This window comes from Sceloporus occidentalis, unplaced genomic scaffold (genome assembly GCF_023333645.1).
Source record: "Sceloporus occidentalis isolate IW3139 unplaced genomic scaffold, rSceOcc1.0.p SCAF_6, whole genome shotgun sequence".
In the NCBI taxonomy this organism is placed as follows: Eukaryota; Metazoa; Chordata; class Lepidosauria; order Squamata; family Phrynosomatidae; genus Sceloporus; species Sceloporus occidentalis.
In genome coordinates, this window is record NW_028316986.1 from 70,676,358 (window position 1) to 70,700,531 (window position 24,174).

The following is a 24,174-nucleotide window of genomic DNA, read 5'->3' on the forward strand; positions in this document are numbered from 1 at the left end:
GGGAATTTATTCTGGCAGCAGGGCTCTCTGACAGAGAATGCTAAATGCCTCCCAAACCAATTTCTTAGCATTGAGCTGGGGCAGTTAAAGCAGTCTCAAAGTGGATTATTTCTTCAGTGTGGATGGGAAGCCTAGGTCCCAAAGCACAGTGCAGAAATTATGCAGTTTGATACCGCTTTGACTGCCCTGGCTCAAGGGGTTGGGGGTTATTCTGGCACCAGAGGAGGCCAAACGCCTCCCAAAACGAATTCCCTAGCAGTGAGCCAGGGCAGCTAAAGCGGGTTATCCCTGCAGAGTGCGGATGGGGGCAGCCTGGCTAGACCTCTGGGTGACCCTTCCTGCTGGGGCGAGGGCGGGGACTCTGGGAGGCATGGCTGGAACAGCCAGCAGCGCCTGGCCCTCCTCCTGCTGCTGCTGCTGCTGCTGCTCTTGAGGAGTGTCCCTCGGAGCGGAGGGGCCTGAGGGGAGGAGGAGGAGGAGGCTCTCTCTCTCTCTCTCTCTGCGCCGCAGCCCCTCCCTCCTCGGGGCTGGCTCGGGGGGGGGGGAGCCTGGTTCCCGCTCAGTCAGTCAGTCCGAGCGAGGAGAGGCTCGTCGTCCCCTTCGCCATGGCTCCGGCTGCTTGAGACCAGGGGCGTCCGGAGAAGATGCTGCCGCCACTGCAGCAGCCTCGCCTGGCAGGCTGGGACCGGGGCCGGGTGGGCGAGAGGCTCCAAGCCGCCTTGGCGGGGCTCCAGGAGCTGAAGGTGCTGCGGGAGAGGCAGGCCCAGAGGGTCCGGGGGGCGCTGGCCATGGAGACCCCCCTCGAGACCCCCGAGACCCCCAGGCCAAGCAAGGAGAGGCGCCTGGAAGCCACCCTCGCCGCCCTCAAGGAGCAGCTGGTAAGGCAGGGGCCCAAAGGCTTCCCTGGGGAGCGGAGGCTGCCTCCACACCAGGCTCCATGCCCCCGAAAGAGCATCCCCCGACATTGCTTGGGAGGGCTTCCCTCCACCAGTGACCCCCTTTTAAGCCCCCTCTTTCTCGAAGTCTGTGGGGCTCCAAACAGATTGTGAGTCCTCTGAGAATCATAGAATCCTAGAGTTGGGCCACCCAGTCCAACCCCCGTCTGCCATGCAGGGACCTGGCTGAAGGAGAGACTACCTGTGAAAGGGATCTAGGAGTCCAAGTAGTCAACGGTGCGATGCAGCAGCTAACAAGGCCAATGCGATTTTAGGCTGCATCAATAGAAGTATAGTGTCTAGATCAAGGGAAGTAATAGTGCCACTCTATTCGGCTCTGGTCAGGCCCCACCTGGAATATTGTGCCCAGTTCTGTTGAGAAACTGGAGCATGTCCAAAGGAGGGCGACTAAAATGGTGAAGGGTCTGGAAACCATGAGGAACGACTTGGGGAGCTGGGGATGTTTAGCCTGGAGAAGAGAAGGTTAAGGGGTGGTGTGATATCCCTGTTGAAATACTTGAAGGGATGTCATACTGAGGATGGAACAAGCTTATTTTCTGCTGCTCCAGAGACTAGGACCCGGAGCAATGGATGCAAGCTCCAGGAAAAGAGGTTCCACCTCAACATTAGGAGGAACTTCCTGACAGTAAGGGCTGCTCGACAGTGGAACAAACTCCCTCGGAGTGTAGTGGATTCTCCTTCCCTGGAGGGCTTTAAGCAGAGGCTGGATGGCCATCTGTCAATGGGGATGCTTTGACTGAGAGTTCCTGCATGGCAGAATGGGGTTGGACTGGATGGCCCTTGTGGCCTCTTCCATCTCTATGATTCTATGAACTCTCAGACAAAGCATCCCCATTGACAGATGGCCATCCAGCCTCTGTTTAAAGACCTCTAAGGAAGGAGACTCCACTACACTCCGAGGGAGTGTGTTTCACTGTCGAACAGCCCTTACTGTCAGGAGGTTCCTCCTAATGTTGAGGGGGAATCTCTTTTCCTGGAGCTTGCCTCCATTGTTGATTCCAGCACCATGATTCAATAGGAAAGCTTTCAACAGACCCAGGAGTCAATTTGGTGTTAGCCACCTGGAGAGGGGAAAGCCAGGATAGAAGAAAACTAATAATAACATTTATTTGTTTCCCGCCCCTCTACAGAATGCAATCAGGGTGGCTTCCAAGAATTAAAATTATACAATCCAAATTCCTCAATCCAACCCCCCTCCCTTAAAATACAATTAAGCAATATGGGAATGAAAACATACATTAAAGACAATAAACAACAGACAGTGACTGAAGGAGATCAGAGTCCAGCAGTTAAAGAGTCGGCGCTCCTTATCCACAGATTTTTTTACTATCCACGGATTCAAGTATCCACTGCTTGAAAATATTGAATTCCAAATTGCAAACCTTGATTTTGCCATTTTATATAAGGGATACCATTTTGCTCTGCCATTATATTTAATGGGACTTGAGCATCCACAGATTTTGTTATCCACGGGGGATTCTGGAACCAAAACCCAGGGGATAACAAGGTCCCACTTTAATAGTAATAATAATAATAATAATAATAATACAGTCGGCCCTCCTTATCCACATATTTTTTACTATCCAGAGATTCAAGCATCCATGGCTTGAAAATATTCCCTACAAAACAGTATAATAACCAACTATGACTGGATGAATGTTCAGTTATTTAATTTTAATTCTTTTAATTCTTGATTGCATGATTGATATTTTACTGTAGAATGGTTGGGAGAGAGGGAAGTAGTGAGATGTATTTTAATTGTAGGTTGTATTTTATATGTGTTTTTACTTGATGATGTAAGCCACCTCAATCCTGCAGGAGAGGCGGCATATAAATAAAAATTATTATTATATTATTATACATTCCAAATAGCAAGCATTGATTTTGCCATTTGATACAAGGAACACCATTCTGCTCTGCCATTGTATTTAATGGGACTTGATCATCCACAGATTTTGTTATCCACAGGGGATCCTGGAACCAAACTCCAGCGAATAACAAGGTCCCACTGTAATAGTAATACTACTACTACTACCAATAATAATAATAATACAGTCAGCCCTCCTTATCCACAGATTTTTTTTTTATCCACAGATTCAAGCATCCACTGCTTGAAAATATTCCAAAATAAGTATAAATTCCAAATAGCCAACCTTGATTTTCCATTTCATTATTGAATGGAACTTGAGCATCCACAGATTTTGTTATCCACGGGGGTCCTGGAACCAAACCCCAGCAGATAACAAGGGCCCACTGTAATAACAACTATTATTATTAATTAATAATAGTGTTTGTTTATTTATATCATTTACATGCCACTTTTCTCCCAGGAGGGACCCAAGGTGGTTCACAGATTACTATTATTATATAGTGATAATATTTTTATCATTTATACCTTTATATTATATAATAATTATTATTACTATTGTTATATATTAATAATGATTCTTACTATTACCAACACTACTACAATAATAATAATAATAATAATTTCTTGTTGTTGTTGTTGTTGTACTACTACTAGTAGTGTTGGTTGAACAATTGAACAAATAACTTGCCTTATGCCTGTTCAAGCATACAGTGGTCCCCCGGGTTACGAAATTAATTCGTTCCGCTGCCGCTTTCGTAACCCGGAAGGCTTTCGCAAGCCGAATTGCCATAGGCGCTAATGGGGAAAAGCCGCGATTTGGTGCGAAATAGCGCCGAAAAGCACCAAAAGTTTTTTCGTAACCCGAAAAAACTTTCGTAACGCGGAACAGTTTTTTTAATAGGATTTTTTTCGTAACCCGGAAATTTCGTAAGGCGGCGCATTCGTATCCCGGGGTACCACTGTACTTATTTGTACTTGTTGTATGCCTTCAAGTTGTTTCTGACTTGTAGTGACCCTAAGACAAACCCTATCACAGGGTTTTCTTGACAAAATTTGTTCAGAGGTGGTTTACTATTGCCCCTGAGGCTGAGAGAGTGTGACCTGCCCAAGGTCACCTAGTGGGTTTCCATGGCTGAGCAGAGAATTGAACCCTGGTCTCCAGAGTCCTAGTCCAGCACTCACGCCACTGCACCAAGCTGGGTCTCTAGGCATACAGTACATATCTTAGAGGCTTATTAGTGGCAGCATGTGTTGCACAAAGAGTGTGTGCTTGTGTGTGTAATACATATACACACACATGCGCGTGCACACACACACTTTGTGCTACACTTGGTCAGTAATAAGCCTACACACACACATACACACAAACACACACATTTATATACACATTCATATATGCCTAAACGTGTGTATAAACACATGCACACACACATACCATTCACAAATGCACACGCATACACAGTAGGCAACAGAAAGCCCTAATATCTGTCACCAATCCCACCCGCAATTTTAGGCTTTAGTTCTTTAATCTTTAGCTTCCACCGTACGTCATGTGAAGGGTTAGGCTGATACAGTTCAGTGTGTGGAGTGGCTTACATGGCAGAAGCAATCAATGCTATGAATTAAAATGGTAATTTTTTTTAAGCCAGATCTGTTTCAAAACAATAGCCTTTGTTTTGACCTTCCCAGACCTTATGAATAGTCCCCCCACCCCAGAAGTTGTAAGAAAGAGTATGTCTATCTGTATTTCGATTCTAATTCTATGAAGTGATGCTTGATAAGAATCACTTAAAGTCGGAGCCAGTCTCTTCAAACTGCAGACATATAACAAGCCTGAAGTAGTCCCTGTATCTTCTGCCTTAATCTAAGACATGCTTCATATATTATGCTTTCCCATTGAAATATGTAGTAGCATAGCCAGTGTGCATGAATGTCACATAGGATAGTGTGTTTTTTTATGTGTTGTTTTTCTGACACAAATACATTCTGCAAAAGAAGGAGATAACATTTCCAAGTGGCTCTACAACCCACATACTAGTTGATTTCCATTAATGGCAACATGTTTTGACTTGGATCTTGTATACTCTTGATCTCCTGGGTAAGTACTCTTAGAAACGAAATTGCACCTTTGATCTGCTCCACCCATTTCTTGGTATTTTTTTTTAAAGACAGTTTTGAGCTCCAACCATATGTAGACATTTTTAGGCATAGGTGCTATTGAACGTAGCAGAATTTACCTCTGAATAAGCATACTTTCAGATTCCGTTCCTTCCATGAAACTCCACTATGTCAACATCCATAGCTCCATGAGTAATATCATTAAAATCCCAGTAAATTCAGTGGTACAACTTTGAAGAGGGGATATGTGGGGAAGGCTAGTCTTAGGTACTAAACAGGAAAGGTCTGATGTTTCATTGTTTTGCTTTAAGACTGGTCATTATTTGGTGCCACTGTCTAATTAGGATGAAGTACTAAACATGCTTACATGCAAACACTACTGAATTAGGATTTATTCCAGGAGAGTTTTCATGGGATTAGGGCTTTATTAGGAATTAATTCTCATTGCTTTAAGTGGGGCTTACTCCTAAATTAAACAGGCATATGACGGGAGTCTTGGCATAAGAATGGCTTTCATTTTTGGGTTGCCTTCAAGATTTCTGAGAGCCAGTATAGTGTAGTGGTTTGAGCTCTGGAGATCAGGGTTCAAATCCCCACTCAGCCATAGAAACCACCCCCTCAGGTGACCTTGGACAAGTTACACTCTCTCAGCCTCAGAGGAAGGCAAAAGCAAAAACCCCTCTGAACAAATTTTGCCAAGAAAATCATGTAATGGGTTTGCTTTACGGGTCACCATAAATCAGAAATGACTCAAAGGCATGCAAGAAAAACAATGCATTCCACCCTTCAGAGATAATAAAACTTTAAAAATCTTAGACTTTTAATGTAATTAGAATAAAGTTGTTATCAAAGATTGGACTTGTGGTTTGGTTGGAAGGAATCACCCCAATATGCTTGTTGGGTGTGTATGTGAAAAAGGAAGAGATGGAAGGGAAAGCTTTATTCCTTTCTCTTTCTGATGAAATTATAAAGGGTGGCACACCAGACACCAGTGGGTTGGATCTGCAAAACACTTCAGGAAAATCATATTTATAAATGTGTATATATGCCACATATGTTTTTATGAATGAAAGCCAAACCCGAAACCAATTATTAGTTTCAAACAGAGTGGACCCATGAATCAGTGAAGTTTACATAAATTCTGATTTATCATTTAGTAGCTGATTCGGTAGGTCTGCTCGAACTGGGATTAACCATGGAATGTAGGCCAAATATGATGCTGTGGTACAACATCATCCATACTTTCAACAATTGGGTTTTCTTTTTACACTATTCTAATTAATTGTGTCATTGTGTAAATCATTTCAGTTGGATAATTTAATACAACTTTTAAACTATCTGAATATTCATTTATAATAGTACATTCATATTGTGAGATAGATTTATGAATGTTCTGACTGGGCTTTTTAGAATTTTACTTGATTTAAAAACTATGGTTTTTGGTTTTTGTTTTGTTTTTTGTTAAATATTAGAAAAAGTTTAAGCTGATATTTCTCTGTTAGCAGGAAAATGTAAGGAACCAGTCACCTCATAATGAAGTGGCAAAGCTTTTAAGATCACAATTGCATTCTTTGTCATACCTTTGTAAAGAAAGCATACACAATGATTCTTAAAATGTTGCTTTTGTAATTATCAGCATTATCATTGTTATCATCACATCATACATGTGTCCAGTGGAAGATACTGCTGAATAATTGAAAGAGAATAGCAATCTATAGATCTATAAGAGAGAAAGTGGATTTGAAGCAACCAATTGTTAATTTACATCTCTGGTTAAATGATGCACAATTAGGACCTTATCACACGTGGGGAGGTTTGCAGCTCAGATCCGCAGTCACTCCTGTTCTAGCAATGCAAAGCATGCTGTTTTTTCACAGCAGATCCAGAGTCACTCCTGTCTAGCAATGCGAATTAAGGTTAAAACATGATGTTTTACCACACCTGGTTGCCTTTCCGCTGCCCTTCCGAACTGAGGGGGAAGCGGAGTCAGTTCTATTCCAAGCAAGACACGTGATGCGGATTCAAGCAAAGGGGAGTGAGTGCATATTGTATTACCACACCAGAGGGTTCAACAATTTGAATCAGAACCCTTGCATATGCTCAGTGGGGCTCTGGATGCTGTCCTCCTTCCCTGCCCCCTCCTTAACTGTCATCCTTCATAGGGGTGAAGAAGCAGTCAGGGGATCATGGAATACGTGGCAGTTTGGCAAAGAGGGTGAGATGAGGATGCAGGAGCAATCGGGGGATGATGGCAGGGGGTCATTGGAGCCATGATCGGGATGCAGGAGAAGGCAGAGGATGATGGGATAGCTCGCTGGGGGTCCCTGGGGCCAGGATCGGGATGCAGGAGAAGGCAGGGGATGATGGGATAGCTCTCTGGGGGTCCCTGGGGCCAGGATCAGGATGCAGGAGAAGGCAGGGGATGATGGGATAGCTCTCTGGGGGTCCCTGGGGCCAGGATTGGGATGCAGGAGAAGGCAGGGGATGATGGGATAGCTCGCTGGGGGTCCCTGGGGCCAGGATCGGGATGCAGGAGAAGGCAGAGGATGATGGGATAGCTCGCTGGGGGTCCCTGGGGCCAGGATTGGGATGCAGGAGAAGGCAGAGGATGATGGGATAGCTCGCTGGGGGTTCCTGGGGCCAGGATCGGGATGCAGGAGAAGGCAGGGGATGATGGGATGGGTTGCAGGGTGGCAGAGAGGGCGAGATGGCATGAAGGAGGAGGAGGGGGATGACTGAGTGACATCAGAGTGGTTTTCCACACCAGATCAATTCGTAGTACAATCAAAGTGAGCCTGGAAACGAATTCTGTGAAGTCATTTTTTTTTCCGGTTTTACCAAAATGAGGCGTCACTTTGGAATCACTGCAGAAGCACCTCGCAAGGAGCTCCCATAGAAAGGAATGGCGTCGATAACACATTTACATTCTGACGTGAATGCGCATTGTTGGAAGTGCAGTCACGTCGGAACTGACCTGCAAAAGCTCTAAAAATCTCTGTGTGATAAACCTCTATTTAGTCTACTGTGTGACAGTGCTGTCAAGAACAAGGATTCAGAAAATCTTTGTCTCTCTCCTGAGTTGGGAATGGATTGGCAGTTGATGCTAAGACATGCAGATAAGCACACTAATACTTCTATACACAATGAACAATTAATGTATGGAATGCACTGCTGCATGACCTGGTGATGGCTGCTAGTTTAGATTACTTTAGGGCTGCCATAAGTGGGACATGAAAGCATACAATAAAAGCAAAAGCCCTGTTCAGGCATTACTCACCCTGCTTCAGGAGCAAAGAATAGCCTGCTTCATTTTCCTCACATGGAAACCAGTATGTCTGAATAGGAGAGGTTCCTGTTTGTGTGGAGACTTTCCATGCAAGCAAGGACCCTGGAAAGCTTCCACATAAAGAATGCCTGCTCATCATATGTGTTGGTTGGTCTCCACACGAGGAAGGCCTCGCATCAGAAGAAGCACCTTTGAAAAGGTGAAGTCCCTTACTCTGGAGTTCCAGAAAAACATGATGAGTAATACCAGAACAGGGCTATGGATGATAAGTCTATGAATTTTGTTGTGTTGGGTAAAGGGAACTGCTATTTTCAGAAAGATTATACCTTTGTATAAAAGTACTGGGGAGAAGCCAGTGTTTGGAAACAAACCTTTTAAAAAATAATATGTTCCTGTTACTCATCGTAATATTAAGCATGTAATTTCTTTTGACAGTGACCCTTTTGAAATAGCAGTTCACTGGGTTGCACATATTGGCTGCTATCCTATTACTTTCTATGAGATTATCTTTCTTTAGGACTGAGAAGGAAATGACATTAAACTGGGAAAATATACTCCCAAAATGCTTCTAAAAGTGCTGTATTACAAATCTGAGAAACTAAATTGTTCATAAATAAAAGGGAGATACTAGTACAGCTAATTAACTTAGCTAGCTCTATATTCAAACTTCAAGTCATTTCTAAGTTCAGACGTACGTGTGTGTGTGTGTGTGTGTGTGTGTTTGAAATTAACAGCATCAACACCAACAGAAATGTTTTCTGTAATTATTTCCTGTTGTACCTTGGAGTTTCAAATCCTTTCACATTCATTATCACCGTTATGTCTCAGATGACTCCGTAAGATCAATATTACTATCATCATATCATACATGACATGTCAGTGCTAGTTTTGAGAGGGAATAGTGGCTTCTCAGGAGGCACTTAACTAATTTGTGGCTGAGATAACATTTTAGCAAGGTTCTCCCTGGCTCAAACTCTTACCTACTACACTGTGCTACATCTGAAATAATTGAGATATCTCTCTGTACATAGGCTGGCTGCTAGACGAATTAAGAGACAGGTAGAAATTGCAGTTAGCCATGTTGATTCTTTAGGGGGGAAATCCAAGAGGAATATTTTCATACTATATATTATTATAATAGATTATTGGCCAGAAGCCAAAGGGCACCCTTCTTGATAGTCATAGCATTGGTGCAGAAGGATTTCTGATGGTACCAAAGTGTGGCCTATCCATACTTGTCTGCATAACTCTTTCATACCATCATAAAACTATTAGTCTCATTTTTTTTAATTGTAAGTTTTTCCATCCAAATCTCCCTACCAACACAATTTGTTTTGCGGTTTGGTTGTTTGTGTTATGTAATATCCTATACCATAAAGAATTTTACCATCTGTGTTTGCACACTTCATAACAACTTTTTAAATTGTTCCTAATAAAGCTGGTTTGTTACTTTGCTAATATACAGAAATGTTTATTATTTATATATTACACAGGCATTTGAAATGACCATGGGGTGAAAAAACACTCCTGTATTTTTAATTACATTAGATTGAAGTTCTCATCACAGTGACCTGGGAAACCCTCTGAACTAGGTATAACTTACTTCTGAGCAGAAACGTATAGAATTGTAAAAACAGAGCAATTTAATTTGTCATCAAATTCTTTTCTTTTCTTAACCTCTGTCCTTTTTTGTGAAGCAGCAAATATATATTAGGGTTGGATCTTGTTCTTGGGAAAAGAATGCAATCAAAACATTATATACTTTAATCTCTCCAGTACTGGCAATTACACACTTCAGTAAACTCCAAGTTAATTCAAATCTCTCCCACCACCTTCCTTCTTATTGGTGTTGGACTTGACTATCCATTATCAATCAGGTGTGAAAATACAAAGAGTATTCACTAACTGTAGGCAGCTTTATCAGAAGGCATCTTGGAGTGAAAATTGGCTTTAACCTTCAGGGGATGCTTAAGCCCCACTTGTGAAACATTGCAGCTAGCATATCTTGATTAGAGTCCAAGTGGCAGCACAAGTGTACTGCCAACCCCTTGATTACCTGTCATTGATAATTTTAACTAATGATTCCACAAAGATAATATAATTTAAAGCATTTATTGCTTGGTCAAGGCCACCAGGTTAATAGAAACACCCAGTGACCTTTGACCAAAGCCATCCATTCTTATTTGACACATGTGATTTGGGAAGTAATAGCTCATCTATGTGTGTGTTTTCTTCCAAATAAGACCTGAAAATGAAGGATTAATTTATCAAAATCTGGTGACAGTCACTGGAGTTTTAAACTGGGCGGTTGGAAGGGCATTCTGAGTGTGTCCCTTTTATTGGCAAAGATAGAGATGCCTACATAGGTAATAAGAAATGTGTTAATTCGTTTCACCACAGGGGATAGTAAGTCTAGGGAGGAAACAACTTGGAAACCAGTTTTGACAGGCCCTTGTCAAATGCATCAATAGCTGCCAAAATGTGAAAGCTCACATGCTGAACAGGCAGATTTGACTAATGTATATGCAACCCAGTCCTATGAGTGTTTACTCAGACATATGTCTCAGAAGATATACTGTTCTGTAAGTATTTGTAAGATTACAGGTAGCTCTAGCAATACCCCTATGGGTCAAAAAGCATCCAATTGCCATCTCACTTACCACTTGCTGCTCTACCTTCATGATAAAACCACTAAAATGTCTGCTGTAATTGTAGGGATTGAACATCCAAGTTAAAATGCCAAAGACTGATTGTGGAGTTCATCTTGTTATTTGCATCTAATCAAATAATGTCTGTGCCTTATAACGCAAAAGCCAACATGTTAAGGTTGTAAAATCCGGCTTCAGACAATGGATTTGAGCTTTTGTTAAGGTTAAGAGGACTTCTGGATTAGACCAAAGTCCAGCCTCCTGCTTTCCCCAGTGACCTATTAAATGGCTGTCTGAAATCACTCCAACAGGACTTGAGGTCAATAGCCCTTTCTGCCCAGCCACTTAAATTTAAAAGGATACTTTCTCCAATCCTAGAAGTAATGCATAACAGTCATGGCTAGTAGTAGCCACTGTTAAGTTTACCCTCTATGAATGTGTGTAACTCTTTTAAAAGCTATTTAAATAGGTGGCCATAATCTCTTCTTATAATAGCAAATTCCACTGTTTAACTGCAGACTTTCTGTACTCAAGTTAGAAGAGACATGCAGTTGCCTGATGCCTGTACTCTTGTTTTTGGCTCTGGGCTTTCAGCAAGGGCTGTGCCATTGTTTTAATCTTTATCCAGTGTCTAATATAAACTTAGGTGCTTTCTAAATAGTTTGAAAGATATTGATTTTTGGTTTAAATGTCCAAAGGCTTTTGCATAGTTAGGCATTAATGACATTATAATGTTGCTTCTTTTCTAGAATGCTCTATGAGGTAATAGTAAATGAGAGCTTAAAAAGTCAACAACCAAGAGCTTATTTTTTTTAAAAAAATTGTACAGCCTGTGACAGCATAAAACATAAAGATACTTCAGGCTTTAACATTTTAATTAACTCAGTTGTTTAAATAATATATTGATTTATGGTAACTCTCTCATTGTATTTCTATAATATCTCTTTTTCTGAAGTTTCTCCTACATTTTATAACATTTCTAAGCACATAAGTATCCTTATTGTTTAAATGGGTTAAGTTCTGACTGGTGAAATTTGGCTGGGATTCAATTGATTCCAGGATCCTTATGAAGAATGCCTAAGACATAGTTGAGTGATGTAAATGGAATTTATTCTCAGAAATTAGGAGTTAATGAGAAGTATGGAGTATCCCAGTTAGACAACATGAGACTCACCCACATCCCATGCTGGGAGACAGTGGGAAAGAGGAAAGAGTTAACAAGCTTGATGTAAATCATTTTATGTAAAGTGCTGCAAATTTACCAACAGATCCTGGAGGTGCAATAAATTATCTTTGAATACCTGAGAGTTTTGCTGAATGCTTTTGTGGCCTCTCTGCCATTAATCAGAAACCACAAAGGGGGGAATTGGATGGCAAAACATTAACCATTAAACAATTAATTCCAGCCTTGAAAACAAAACTTTGTGACTTCCTGAGTGGATGAGACGAAAGGAAGCATAAAGTGCTTCCACCCCACTCCACACAGGAAATTCAGAAAACTAATGCTTTGGTATTAAATTCTAATCTCAAATGCCATTGATAACGGGTTGAAAATTATTAATCGTATTGCAGCAAATGCAAAGTAGTTGGAACAGGACTAGTAAAAAAACTCAGCATCCTGTAGCAAGGAAGCACTGAAATATTGTATCCCATGTGTAATAATATACAAGTGCTCAGGAATGTATAGCGTAAGTACCAGCCATGTGGAATGTCAGTATGCAAAGGGATCTTGCAGCAACTTTGAGACTAACTGTGTGAAAGTTGTAACATAAGCTTTCGTGCATCTGAGGAAGTAGACCAAGTCTACAAAAGCTCATGATGCAACTTCTTTCATACAGTTAGTCTCAAAGGTACTGCACTATCACTTTGCATATGCAGTATCTGTTAATTTTAGCAACTAGGATTACTGAAAAGAGATCTTAGCTCAGTATGACAATTTTATCCCAAAACTGTTCCTAATGTATAGGAAACTCTTCTTTCCCAATTATTAGAGTAATAAAGATGAGCAAATCAGTGGGAGCTCACCCTGAGGTATTTTGATAATCTAGATAGGAGATTTCAAGCAGTCAGTGCATATGTTGAAGTGGGGAGGCTAAGGTCATCACTGACTATTATTATGGAGGCTATTAGGCCTAAATATCCTAAGGGCACCAGATCCCATTTGATTTTGGAAGCTAAGTAGGATCAGCATGGTGAGTACCTGGATGGGAAACTGGCAATGAATGCCAGGTGGTGTAGGCTATATTTCAGAAGAAGGAATTGGCAAAATCACCTGTGAGTATTCATTGCCTAAGAAAACTCTATGAAATTAATGGGGTCACCATAAGTCAACAGGTGATATGAAGGCATGCACACACACATGGTGGTCACCAACTAGTACCATCGGGATGGCTGTATATCATGGCCAATATCAGTAGTACTAGGCTGGGGAACATAAGTTGGAGGGTGCTTTTGCATTCAGGTTGTCCTGGTGAGCTTCCCACAGGTAACTTTGGGCTGATCTGTCATGGCTCTTCTTGTTTTTCAAAACAACTTTGGGCCTACCAACTTAGCATAGGAAGATTAGGGTAAAATGAGAAAAGTATGTTGAAGGTTGCTGGATGGCCCATCTCCAGGTGCTGTGCATGCATAGACCTTCTATCATTTATGAAGCTGTGGAAAGGATAAGAGTTCAGAATTAATGTTACTAAAACCTTGATTTTTCTAGCTGTGGTTCATTTATTTTCTTGCCCAATAGAGAAAAACAGCTGGGGGAGGGATTACACTTCCCAACTACACATAAATCTACTCCTCACTGCTGCTTTGCACAATGAAAAGCAGAATCGTGAACCCTCTTTTGCTGACAGACATCTAAATTCAGAGCAAGGAACTTAAATGACAGAAATGTATTAATGCAATATGTGTTGATGTGGTATGCAGGGCCCAGTCTCTTTGGAAGAGAAATATGCTTATTAGAAAGGAATCACTGGTAATTATTTTACTTCCTGAAATGTAATTTAAGATCCATCCTCCCCATGTTGAATGTTTTTTGAGAAATGAAGTCTTTCTCAAGGTATCAGGCTTGAAAATAAATGTGTGCTTCAAGGAACCCAATGGCCCGTTAAAAACGGGCCTAAAAGTGTGCACTCCGTGCGTGCTAGCGTTAGAAAGGGGCGTCCTTTCTGAATGTCCCCAACTCTAACACGCGCGGAGCGCGCACAAAATGGTGGCAGCCGTTCCACACGGCCACCACCATTACGACGTCACGACTGCGCCACCTCCAAACAAGGCGGTGCGGACGTGATGCCCTTGCGCTGCGCGAGGGCGCTTAGAGCGCCCTTTACGCAGCGCAAGAAGGAGCTCCGTTTCGGAGCTCCTTCTTGGCTTTGTGTCGCTGGGCACAGCCTTCAGACAGCTGCACCAGCAACGTGGAGGAGAAAGGGGCCAAGCGGCCCCTTTCTCCTCCTCCCCGCCACCACGGGGTGTCCTTGGGGCTTGAAGCCCCAAGGACACCCCTTTCCAGGCTGCGGGGAAGGGGCCTTTTGCCGCTTCCCTGCGGCCCAGAAAGCGGCGGATCGGGGCCTCAGCGGCTCCTGCTCTAGCCACTGAGGCCCCGATACACCGGGGAAAGGGGCGGGTACAGGCCGCCGCTTTTTGGCGGTCTGTAACCCGCCATAATGTGAACAGAAAGTCCAGACAGCTCTCTCTCTCTCTCTCTCTCTCCCTCCCTCCCCCCTGCCTTGTCTCTTTATATATTAAGCCTGTATAATGAGATGTAAAGGCATTTGGACCCAGAAACTTCAGGAGTCTAACCTGCATCATGAAATCAGGAATGTCCTTCCTTTCCAATTTCTGGGAAATTGAAAGTGTCTAAAGCATTATGATGAGAAAGAAGTAACTTAATCCACAGACAGGGAATTATTAGACTATTTAGTGAGGCAGACAGTGGGGTATTTTGGTTAAGCACTGTGCTTTATGACTTTGACAGATTTAAGGCTCACTTTCTCTAACCCAAACTGAGATACAACATGCTTAAATATACATCACCTTTTGTCTAAGGTTCCAGGTGTTCATGATGCATCAGAGATTGTTTCCCAAAATCCTCTAAATTTCTGACACAGTCTATTCAGAAGCATACGGAGCTGCAGAGGTCCCTTTGCCAAGGTCCAATAATTCAAACTGCCAAATGTACTATTTGCTTGTTCAGTTTTCTTTTACAGACAATTATGTGCAGAAGTATAGGGGATGAGTCATTGAAATGATGGTCACATTGCATCACACATTTTGTGTACCTTCATGTCATAGGGAAAAGAGGAGAAATGGAGCTGCTGTTTGGAGTGGTAGCAACATTATCCCCTGTACATTACAGTTCTGGCCTCAGAAACATGATGAAGCTCCTGATGGGTTTCTTTGGATCTAGGCCTGTGTTTTGGAACTGATCATGTAGAGCAGTGCTATTCAAAGTGGTGCTCCATGGACTAGTGCCAATTGGCAAGCCATCAGCTGCTAGGCCACAAAGAGTTTTCATGAAAGAATGAAATAGTTGTATCCAATGGATACAAATATGATACTGGTCACTGGCATTTTACAGGGGGAAATGCTGATGCCCCATATCAGTTAGCAAAAGGTGCACAAGTTTAGAGAAGACATCAAGTCTCTACTTTCCAATGTACTTTTAAAAGATGGAATATGAGTGGATGCTGCAGAAACTTAGATTTGTCTAAGTAATTTCTAGGCCTCCACCAAGAAAGGGAGGGGGAATCCCACGGCAACTTGCTTGATAAAAACCCACACAATATAAAATCTTTATAACAAGAAAACAAGAGACAGCACCAATAAACACACATCCCAGAAAATACAAATATCTTAAGCTAAATTACAGCTAAACCCTAAGACCTACAATTTAGGGGTAATCTTTGTGTCTTGGACAATGACATTGGGCTAATGTTTAAAAATTAGGCTCTCTCAGGTGGTGGGATGGCTTCAAAAAGTACAAAATAAGCTGTTATCTCAAATTCTTTTTTGCACTTAGGTGCACTTAGAAGTGGTGGTGGAGGGGACTAGAGTGACTGTGAAGAATCTCTATTTTATATGAGCCATTCTTTCAAATGCCAATTTTATCCCCTGAAGAATGGAAAATTTAGACTGGGCCCTGTCTAAAATTGTTCCTTTCCTCTCCCATATTGTTCAGTCACGTCTGAGGAAGCAAGATGTTGGACTGAAAAGCCATCTGGATCAGCTGGACCAACAGATTAGTGAACTGAAGCTGGATGTAAGCAAAACTTCCATTGAGTACCTTGACAGTGACAGCAGACCTAGTTCAGGTAATCTGGGGGATTTCTTCTTTTTCTTTTTTTTAATAACTATTTATATATTTTGTTTTGTTGTATATGGGAGGGAAAAGCATTAGCAATACAAGCCAGTCAGTCTTAAGTATTGTTCTTATAGCTCATGGATAGAGAACTGTGGCCCTCCAGATGTATCTGATCTCCCACTTCTATCAGCAGTGAGGGATGATGGGAGTTGCAGTCTAACAATACTGAATTTAGATAATAGATTATAATTTATAAACTAGTCTCAGTTCCTACAAATTATTGATTTCAGGGTTCTTGTTATTGTTTTCTTATGAGTTATATAACATTCTTCAAAAATAGGAGCGAGCAGTTGATGCAAGCTCTTCTGTGGTATCTGCATTAATGGATACTATAAAGGGAATCCACATTTCCATAAGGAAGTCTTGTTTAATCATCCCTCTGACTATTGTCCAGTATTGTGTTCTTTTTATTTTTCAGATAGGTCGACTTTCCACATTTTAGAAACCCATTAAATTGTATACCCGCTGGTCACAACCAATAGTAACAAAATTAGATCCTTGTGAAGTATTTACTTTGTCGTCTCATCAGAAATGGGAATACAGTTGCCTCTCTGTTTGCACAGACTTCAGATCCGCAACCCTTGCTTACTCATGAGGAGCAAATGGAGGAGGTTAAAATGGGGCACATGCCCCCATTCAAGCCTATGGGGCTTGAATATATGTGAGTTTGAGTTTTTGCAGGGGGAGGGGTCTGGAACAGATCCTCCACGAAAACAGAGGGGTGACTACATGCCCCCAGAGAGGTTCTTGCATTATTTGTTTGATTATCTTTGGTTTATTCTTGTACATAAATGGTTAGTTCTATACTATACTCTCTATACTTCTGTACTTTGCTCTCTGTGCTATACAAAACAAGAATTCCTTAGGGAAATGTGGATTTCCCAAATACATTGGAGGACCATAGTTGAGCTATAAGAAGAAAACTTAGGCAGGTTACAGACCACCGAAAAGCGGCAGTCTGCTGCCGCCGCCGCCGTTTGCAGCATCCAGGAACCGCAGCAGCCAAACGGCGCAGTTCCCGGATGCTGCAAAGAAGGAGCGTGAAAATCGCGCTCCTTCCTGGGCCCCAGATGTGACGCCGCGAGGTGCTAGTCGCACACTTGCAGCATCATATCCGGGGCGCGACGTGTGGACTCAGAGTGTCCGCTACGTAATGATGGCGCTCCCCCATGTGGACGGGCGGCGCCATCTCTTACGCGCTCCATGCGTACTAGGGTTGGGGGCCATGAGGAAGAGACGCCTCTTCCTAACCCTAGTACGTGCTGAGCACATACTTTTATGCCTGTCTGTAATGGGCCTCAGACTGACTAATAGGCACTATTACTGCTTTCCCCTCCCATATACAGTTTTCCTCAAAGCAACTATTCCATGAAATAGAAAATGCTGGAATGCTCCAATTGAGTGCTATAGTATGAATTTGCTCTCTGCAAACTGGGATATTTTCTATCTTCTCTTAATCTTCCAGGTTTTTATGATCTCAGTGATGCTGGCTCTTGCTCCTTATCCAACTCCTGTACATCAGTCTTCAGTGAATCCATCTTTTCCTCCCACGCCAGTCTATTGCCAAATTCTTCTCAGCACCCAAAAAACCAACTCAGCATCGTTGATTACCGTCCCAAATCTGCAGATGAAACCACAGTAAACAACCAGTTCCAACAGCAAGGAGCCTACACCAGTGATGGATGCCGAATCAAAGTTTGCCCTGATGTTTCAGGGTCTCCTAAGTCCAGGCCAAGACCTGTTTCCACAGGTAAATAGTCCCATATCTTGTTCAGACTTATGAGGACCTCTCTATTTGGCTGTAGCCTCATAGCACAGTGTATGGAGAGCCAATGTTTTCAAGATGTAACTTTAAAAAAGAAAATCATATCTGTAGCATGTTCATTGCCTGATTCTGCTTCTCTACTTTTGCTCCTCTCTCTGAAGAAGCAAAGGGAAAAATCATTTGTAATACAAACTATTGCAAATAAAATGATTATTATTATTATTATTATTATTATTATTATTATGCTTTCTTTATATAGCGCTGTAGATTTGTTGTAGATTTGTTGTAGATTTGTGATATGACAAGAGACTGTGCACCTTTTACAGCTATATGACAGGACATGAGGCATTTGCTAGATGGATGGATGGACTTAATTAAAGAGACCACGAATATGAGTTTACCAGAGCTGGGCAGAGCACTAGCGGACAGGAGGGCCTGGAGATGTCTCATCCATAGGATCGCCATTGGTCGAGATCGACGTGAAGGCAGTTAATAACAACAGTATTAGAATGCATTGAAGGAGAACATTCCTGTTGCATCACTGCCTGGCATAAAATATTTGTCTGGCAAAAAAAGAAATAGTAAAGGGACAAATGATAAAACTTCTAGGCAGAATGACTTTTGCATAGGCTGTGCAGTGCTGACCTAGGACTTGTCATAGGACCTGTACAGACAGGCCAAAATAAAGCTGCTTCGGGTTTCTTTGGAGGAATGCTATTTAAGTGACACACGCATCATAAGAGGCCAGATGCTGTGCCAAAGCTACACTCCAATCCTTAGGACTGAAGCATGGCTTTGGCATGGCTTCTGGTCTCTTAGGATGCATGCATTATTTAAATAGCACTCCTCCAAAGAGACCCGAAGCAGCTTTACTTTCGCCTGTATGTATGAGCCCATTATTAAAATACTCCTCATTCAAATCCAATAGATTGTGCTCCAGCTACATGCAATTTGGAGGGATTTGGCTCTTTTGCAGTGGGCAGAGGATTCCACTGAAAAAGGATTCATGTTTTATCGTGGAGTATCTAAAAGTATCCATGAGGACGCACATTATCAAATGGATTCATTCACTTGGATTCGTATGACTGCAGTTTCTTCAGAGGGAAGGCAAATGGATGCAAATTTGCACAAGAAAATGAAGTCAATTAAATGTTGAAATGTACGAATGTGTGAAAAATAGCAGCAGTTTTTATAATACACTTATGTGTAGACTAGACCCTAGATAAGTGATAGGCAACCCAGTCCTATGACTGCTAATTCAGAAGTTTTGCTTTGTTCAGCAGAAATAGCCTCTGTATGAGTGAGTGTGTGTATGATCTCCTTGAGCTTAATAGCAGGGTGGCTTTGGGACAGATTGCTTCTGAAACAAGTCCTTGTAACAATACATCTGACTTTCATGACTGGAGTAATGAATATCAATTAGAAGTCTATTTGTCTATGATGTTTTAAAGTTCAGGAATTTATTCAATATGTTACATGTCATGGGAGGTGAAGAGCTGGTCAGATATGTGTATTTTAAGTGGGGGGGAACAATCTAGTACTAAATAAAAAATAAATAAAATTCTCTTTCCTTTGAAATACCTTGCATGGTATTTGTATGGTATAGTGGTTTGAATGTTGGACTCAGGAGACCAGAGTTCAATTCCTGCTCAGATATGAAACCCACTGGGTAACCTTGGCAAGTCATACTCTCTCAGCCTTCGGGGAAGACAATGACAAACCTCCCCTGAACAAATCTTGCCAAGAAAATCCCATGATAGGTTCACTTTAGAGTTGCCATAAGTCAGAAGCAATCTGTAGGCACCTTGGAGGTAACAGATAGAACTTCCCCATGTTTGTGTCATCTTTTTCTCTGGATATCTGTATTCCAGTCACATGAAGATAACTGTTGTTATAATGGCTTGGTAGATGCATTGGGGGGAAATGTTTTGTGGAGCTCAGAAGTAAGGAGCTGCAATGATACCTGCAGTTACCTAATTTGGGAAGTTATCTTCAATGTCATCCTCACTACCAATGCCCCCACATGGCCTCTAAGGAGCCAGGAAAAATTTGATCACTCACAGGCCATTTTAGGTCCAGGAGAGGCCATTTTTAAAAACAGGAAGTGACCCTCAAAATGGCCCAGGGAGACCCAAAAATAGTGAAATGATAAAAATGCCACCTAGAAGCCATTTGGGGGCAAATATTTGATCCTTGGGGGTTATAAGAAATGGTCAGTGGGCAACATTTTGCACACCCTTGATGTAGGTAATATCAGAATTGTCCCTTAGTTTTGCTATCTAGAGCAAAAATGGATCCTGCCATGAATCTCATTTTAGAAGAAAGGTGAGATATAAATAAGTGAAAGAGGAGGAGGTGATTAGGACTGTGTTCTTTCTTATATACCCCAGGTCCCTTTCAAGTGTTTGAAGGACAGCAGACATGCTATTGGCCCTATGTCTGATATTGTGTGGTTCCTGTCTCTGTCCCCCAGTGACCACATGTTTACCATGGATGCCTTGATGAGGGACATCAATGTGTGCAGTCCTCTTATGTTACTTGGAAACTACCATCGGAGCTGTTACAAGGGCTGATAGGTTACGGAACTATCTTAATAAATAAATACACAATAGTTCAGGTAGTTTTTTCCAGTGCAGACATTCATGCTTGACATATAGATGTTAAAGGTGGGTTAACAACATGATCCATATATTCCAGCCAGTCTTGATAAACAGAAGGATCTTAGCACAGGTGAGCTGTATGAGCACCTGTGTTGATAGATTGTTAAGACTTGGGAATGAGCTTTATGGTTAAGAAAGTTTCTAATAAATGAAATAAAATTTGCCTGTTAAAGGCTTGTTGTTGTTATAGGCCTTCAACACAACACTTATGGTGACCCAAAGGTGAGCCTATCACAGAGTTTTCTTGGCAAGATTTATTCAGAAGGGATTTTGCCTTTGCCTTCCTCTGTGGCTGAGAGAATGTGACTTGCCCAAGGTCACCCAGTAGGTTTTCATGGCCAAGCAGATATTTGAACCTTGATCTCCAGAGTCGTAGTCCAATGCTCAAACCACTACACCATACTGGCTCTGCTATTAAGGCTTACTATGAATAAAATATTAGACACCTTCTCCCAACTGTCCAGTAAAAGGGGTCAGGGTAAAATGTGTAGACATGTGATCTTAATACAAACTGATGCTCTTCTCTTGATCACTATTTTTTTTAATCCTGTTGTCTAACTAGGTGACCTTGAAAGACTAACCGTTGGAGATGTGGGATTTCCTAAAGCAACTGACCCCAAATTCTCTCCTCTGCTTTGTCCAGGAGAAGATAACCAGATCTATTGTGTGGACCCCAAATACCAGAGTGACTTGGTCTCTAAGAGTGGGAATGATGTGTATCCTTACCCAAGCCCCCTTCATGCTGTGGCTTTACAGAGTCCACTTTTTTCCCTGACAGGGCCATCATCAGAAACTGAACGCCATCCGTTGCCTAACAAAGTTGTACCTAATGTTGTTGGGCCCAGTTTGATTAGGACTCGCCCAGTCAGAGAGTCCAGGCCAGGGGGTTACATCAACAAACTGCTCCAGCTGACACGCTACAGAGGAAACAATCAGGCGGACGCCAGTGAGAGGTGTCCAACAAAGAGCCAGCCATTGACAATGCTCCAGAGACTCATTATAATCCCCAGTGCTGGTGGAGTGAAAATTAACAGCAGTGGCAGCCAGCTGGAAAAACAAGAGAGCTCACCACATAGTAACAAAGCCAAGGGGAAACCGCAGAGGGAGATGCCTGAGGGGGAATGTGCCAAACAGCAGGGGACTCTGGACTGTGTGAATGTAGAGCAGACAGCCACCGTGGTTCATGCAGAGTCTTCCTTGGCTGTGAATGGCGGTTACTCTGCCAAGTCATCTGTGAGGGACTCTCCTGTGACAGAAGCTGGGGAATGCTATCTGGAACACAGCTCTTCCAGCTCACAGCTCGGAACAGAGGATTCTAGCCTGAGCCCCACAAATGCTCATGTGGCCCCAGTCAAGAAATCTCACAAGAAGTATGCCAATGCCATCAAGGCAGGAGGTCATGATTTTATGCCTCAGGGAGGATTCGTTCATGCAAAGTTTGTCCCTGCAGAGTCCCATCAAGTCAAAGTGAGATTTGCTAATTCTAAATTGAAGCCTGTGAAGGTAAAGAGGAGAAACAGTGAGAAGGCACTGAGGCCTGGGAAACAGACTTTTTATGCAGAGAAATCAAGAGGGCTTCACCACCCTGCTGCCAAGCTGCCTGTGGAGTGGAATCTATCTCAGAGACAGCTGAGAGAAAGGAACCTCATTAGGAGGCCTACATTTTCTGGGGAAACCACAGGTAGATCTTGCTCAGAGTCCAGCCTGTACCCTGTGCCATTCAGACTCCCCCAAGGACCCTCTGGGCCTGAACTGTATCAAGCATCTGCCAATACCATGTATTCTCTTGAAGCAGCTTATATAGACACAGCCACCAAGAAAAAGCATCGCAAATGGCAGTCCACGGTGGAAATCTCAGCAAAAACCCATGTTGCTAGTCTATCTAGCAGCTTTGCCTTGGGCCCACCAAGACTGCAAGGAAGGAGAGCAGGGATTATGCGTGCTGTAACCATGAGGGCACGTTCAAAGAACCGCCACCCCTTTCGTCCTGGAATGTATGCCAAAAGTGAATCTGACCACTCGGAGTACTCTGCTGAATGCGCTTCACTTTTCCACTCCACCATTGCTGAGACCAGTGAAGGAGAGGTCAGTGACTATACAGCCAATCGCTTTGGGGATAGCGAGTCCAGTGTCAGTGATTCTGAGGGCAGCAGCCTGACTATTGACTATGAGGAGGAGGCAGATGAACACGAACTGATCTGGTCTGACTCATCTGTCAGGCAACTAGAAGCCACTCACACCTCCTCCAAGCCTCTTCCATCCATGCCCAAACTCTGCCGCATCAAAGCTTCAAAGGCCCTCAAGAAGAAGATTAGGAGATTCCAACCTGCCTCTCTGAAAGTGATGACTATGGTTTAAAATGGAGAATCAGTCTTATTTTGTCAGCTGACTTTGTCTCAATTTGCAAAAGAAAGGAGAATGGATACTTAAAAGGATTTTGTTAAATGAAATGGAATTAAATCTCCTTTAACTCCCAGATCTTCAGACAAGGGTTTTATTGTTGTTCATTTGCAAATGCCTGTGTAAATTACACTAACTTCCCTTTTCTATTCTGTAAATGTGTGTTCTTGTGGCTTTATATCTCCCATCCTTCCCATCCCATACTTCTAGTTATTAAGATATTAAGGGTTCAGGTGATATGTGTGCTGCCAGTCTAATGGATATTTTTGAGACATGGATGTGCAACCCATAAAGTATGAAAAATTTCCCAACTTGCAAGGAGTTGGAGTGGATTGATTTATTTTATTTTATTTTGCTAAGGGTGCAGTTGGATCTCTTCAAATTCAGAGATATTCATTACATTCTCAGTGCCCTTAAAAACTCACATTCTCTGTCATCCTAGTTGCCCATTGTAAGTAATACTCAACAAGTCTTGATTTATTTCATCAGTTTTCTTTGAGTGGTGTCATTTATTTACCAAGGAGGCCTACCATCAGAGTAGTACCATCTGGTACTACTACTACTTCCCACTTGCAAATTCAATGGATTAAGGAATTTTCAAGCCTGACTAATACTACTGTAATCTTTTTATATGAAGATGTTTGTGGTGTTGCTGTTGTTGTTGTTTTTGAATAGGTAAACTGCATTCCAGACAGTGGGTCACAATGCATTTATAGCTGTGGCTGAAAACATAGTAGCACTGCTCAGATTTTATTGCAGGATCAATAAAATGTTAAGTTGGTGAACCCAGCTGTAAAACAGCTGTCTGTCTTCTTTGCTGTTATAAAGTGAGGGAGGCTGTTGTCATTTAGCAACAAAGTCAGAGGTTCTGAAAAGGAATTCTTATTTAAAAGGGTGATGGTTCCTTCACCCTACTCCTTCCCTCTAACATACAGTTCCTGTCACCCTGTGTCTGTTTCCCAAGGAAAATTCTTCTCTCCACCTCCCCCAAACTACCATGTTAATTACAACTTGCTTGACCTAGTTTACTACACAAGCTTTCTCTGAAATGACCAGACTACAAAATGAGTTGGGGGCTGTATAGCAAGGCTCAGCTCTTAGCCTGGAAATTGCTGACA

At 42.3% G+C, this 24,174-nt stretch overlaps 1 protein-coding gene across 1 annotated transcript; it reads left to right on the forward strand.

Annotated features, from left to right (window-relative positions):
- Positions 1-591: 591 nt before the first annotated feature.
- On the forward strand, positions 592-23,833 carry DACT2 (dishevelled binding antagonist of beta catenin 2). The gene is made up of 4 exons (XM_089529992.1): positions 592-878; positions 16,049-16,181; positions 17,697-17,981; positions 21,219-23,833. The coding sequence occupies exons 1-4, from the start codon at positions 645-647 to the stop codon at positions 23,012-23,014; spliced, it is 2,448 nt and encodes an 815-aa protein (XP_089386118.1). The 5' UTR covers positions 592-644; the 3' UTR covers positions 23,015-23,833.
- The last annotated feature ends 341 nt before the right edge of the window (positions 23,834-24,174 follow it).

What these genes read in the sequence shown, in the direction of transcription:
- DACT2 (XM_089529992.1), top strand. Translation starts at nt 645, where the DNA reads ATGCTGCCGCCACTGCAGCAGCCTCGCCTGGCAGGCTGGGACCGGGGC. An exon ending in CCGCCCTCAAGGAGCAGCTG is followed by an intron (nt 879 to 16,048) that starts GTAAGGCAGGGG and finishes CATATTGTTCAG; the next exon opens with TCACGTCTGAGGAAGCAAGA. An exon ending in GCCAAGACCTGTTTCCACAG is followed by an intron (nt 17,982 to 21,218) that starts GTAAATAGTCCC and finishes TTGTCTAACTAG; the next exon opens with GTGACCTTGAAAGACTAACC.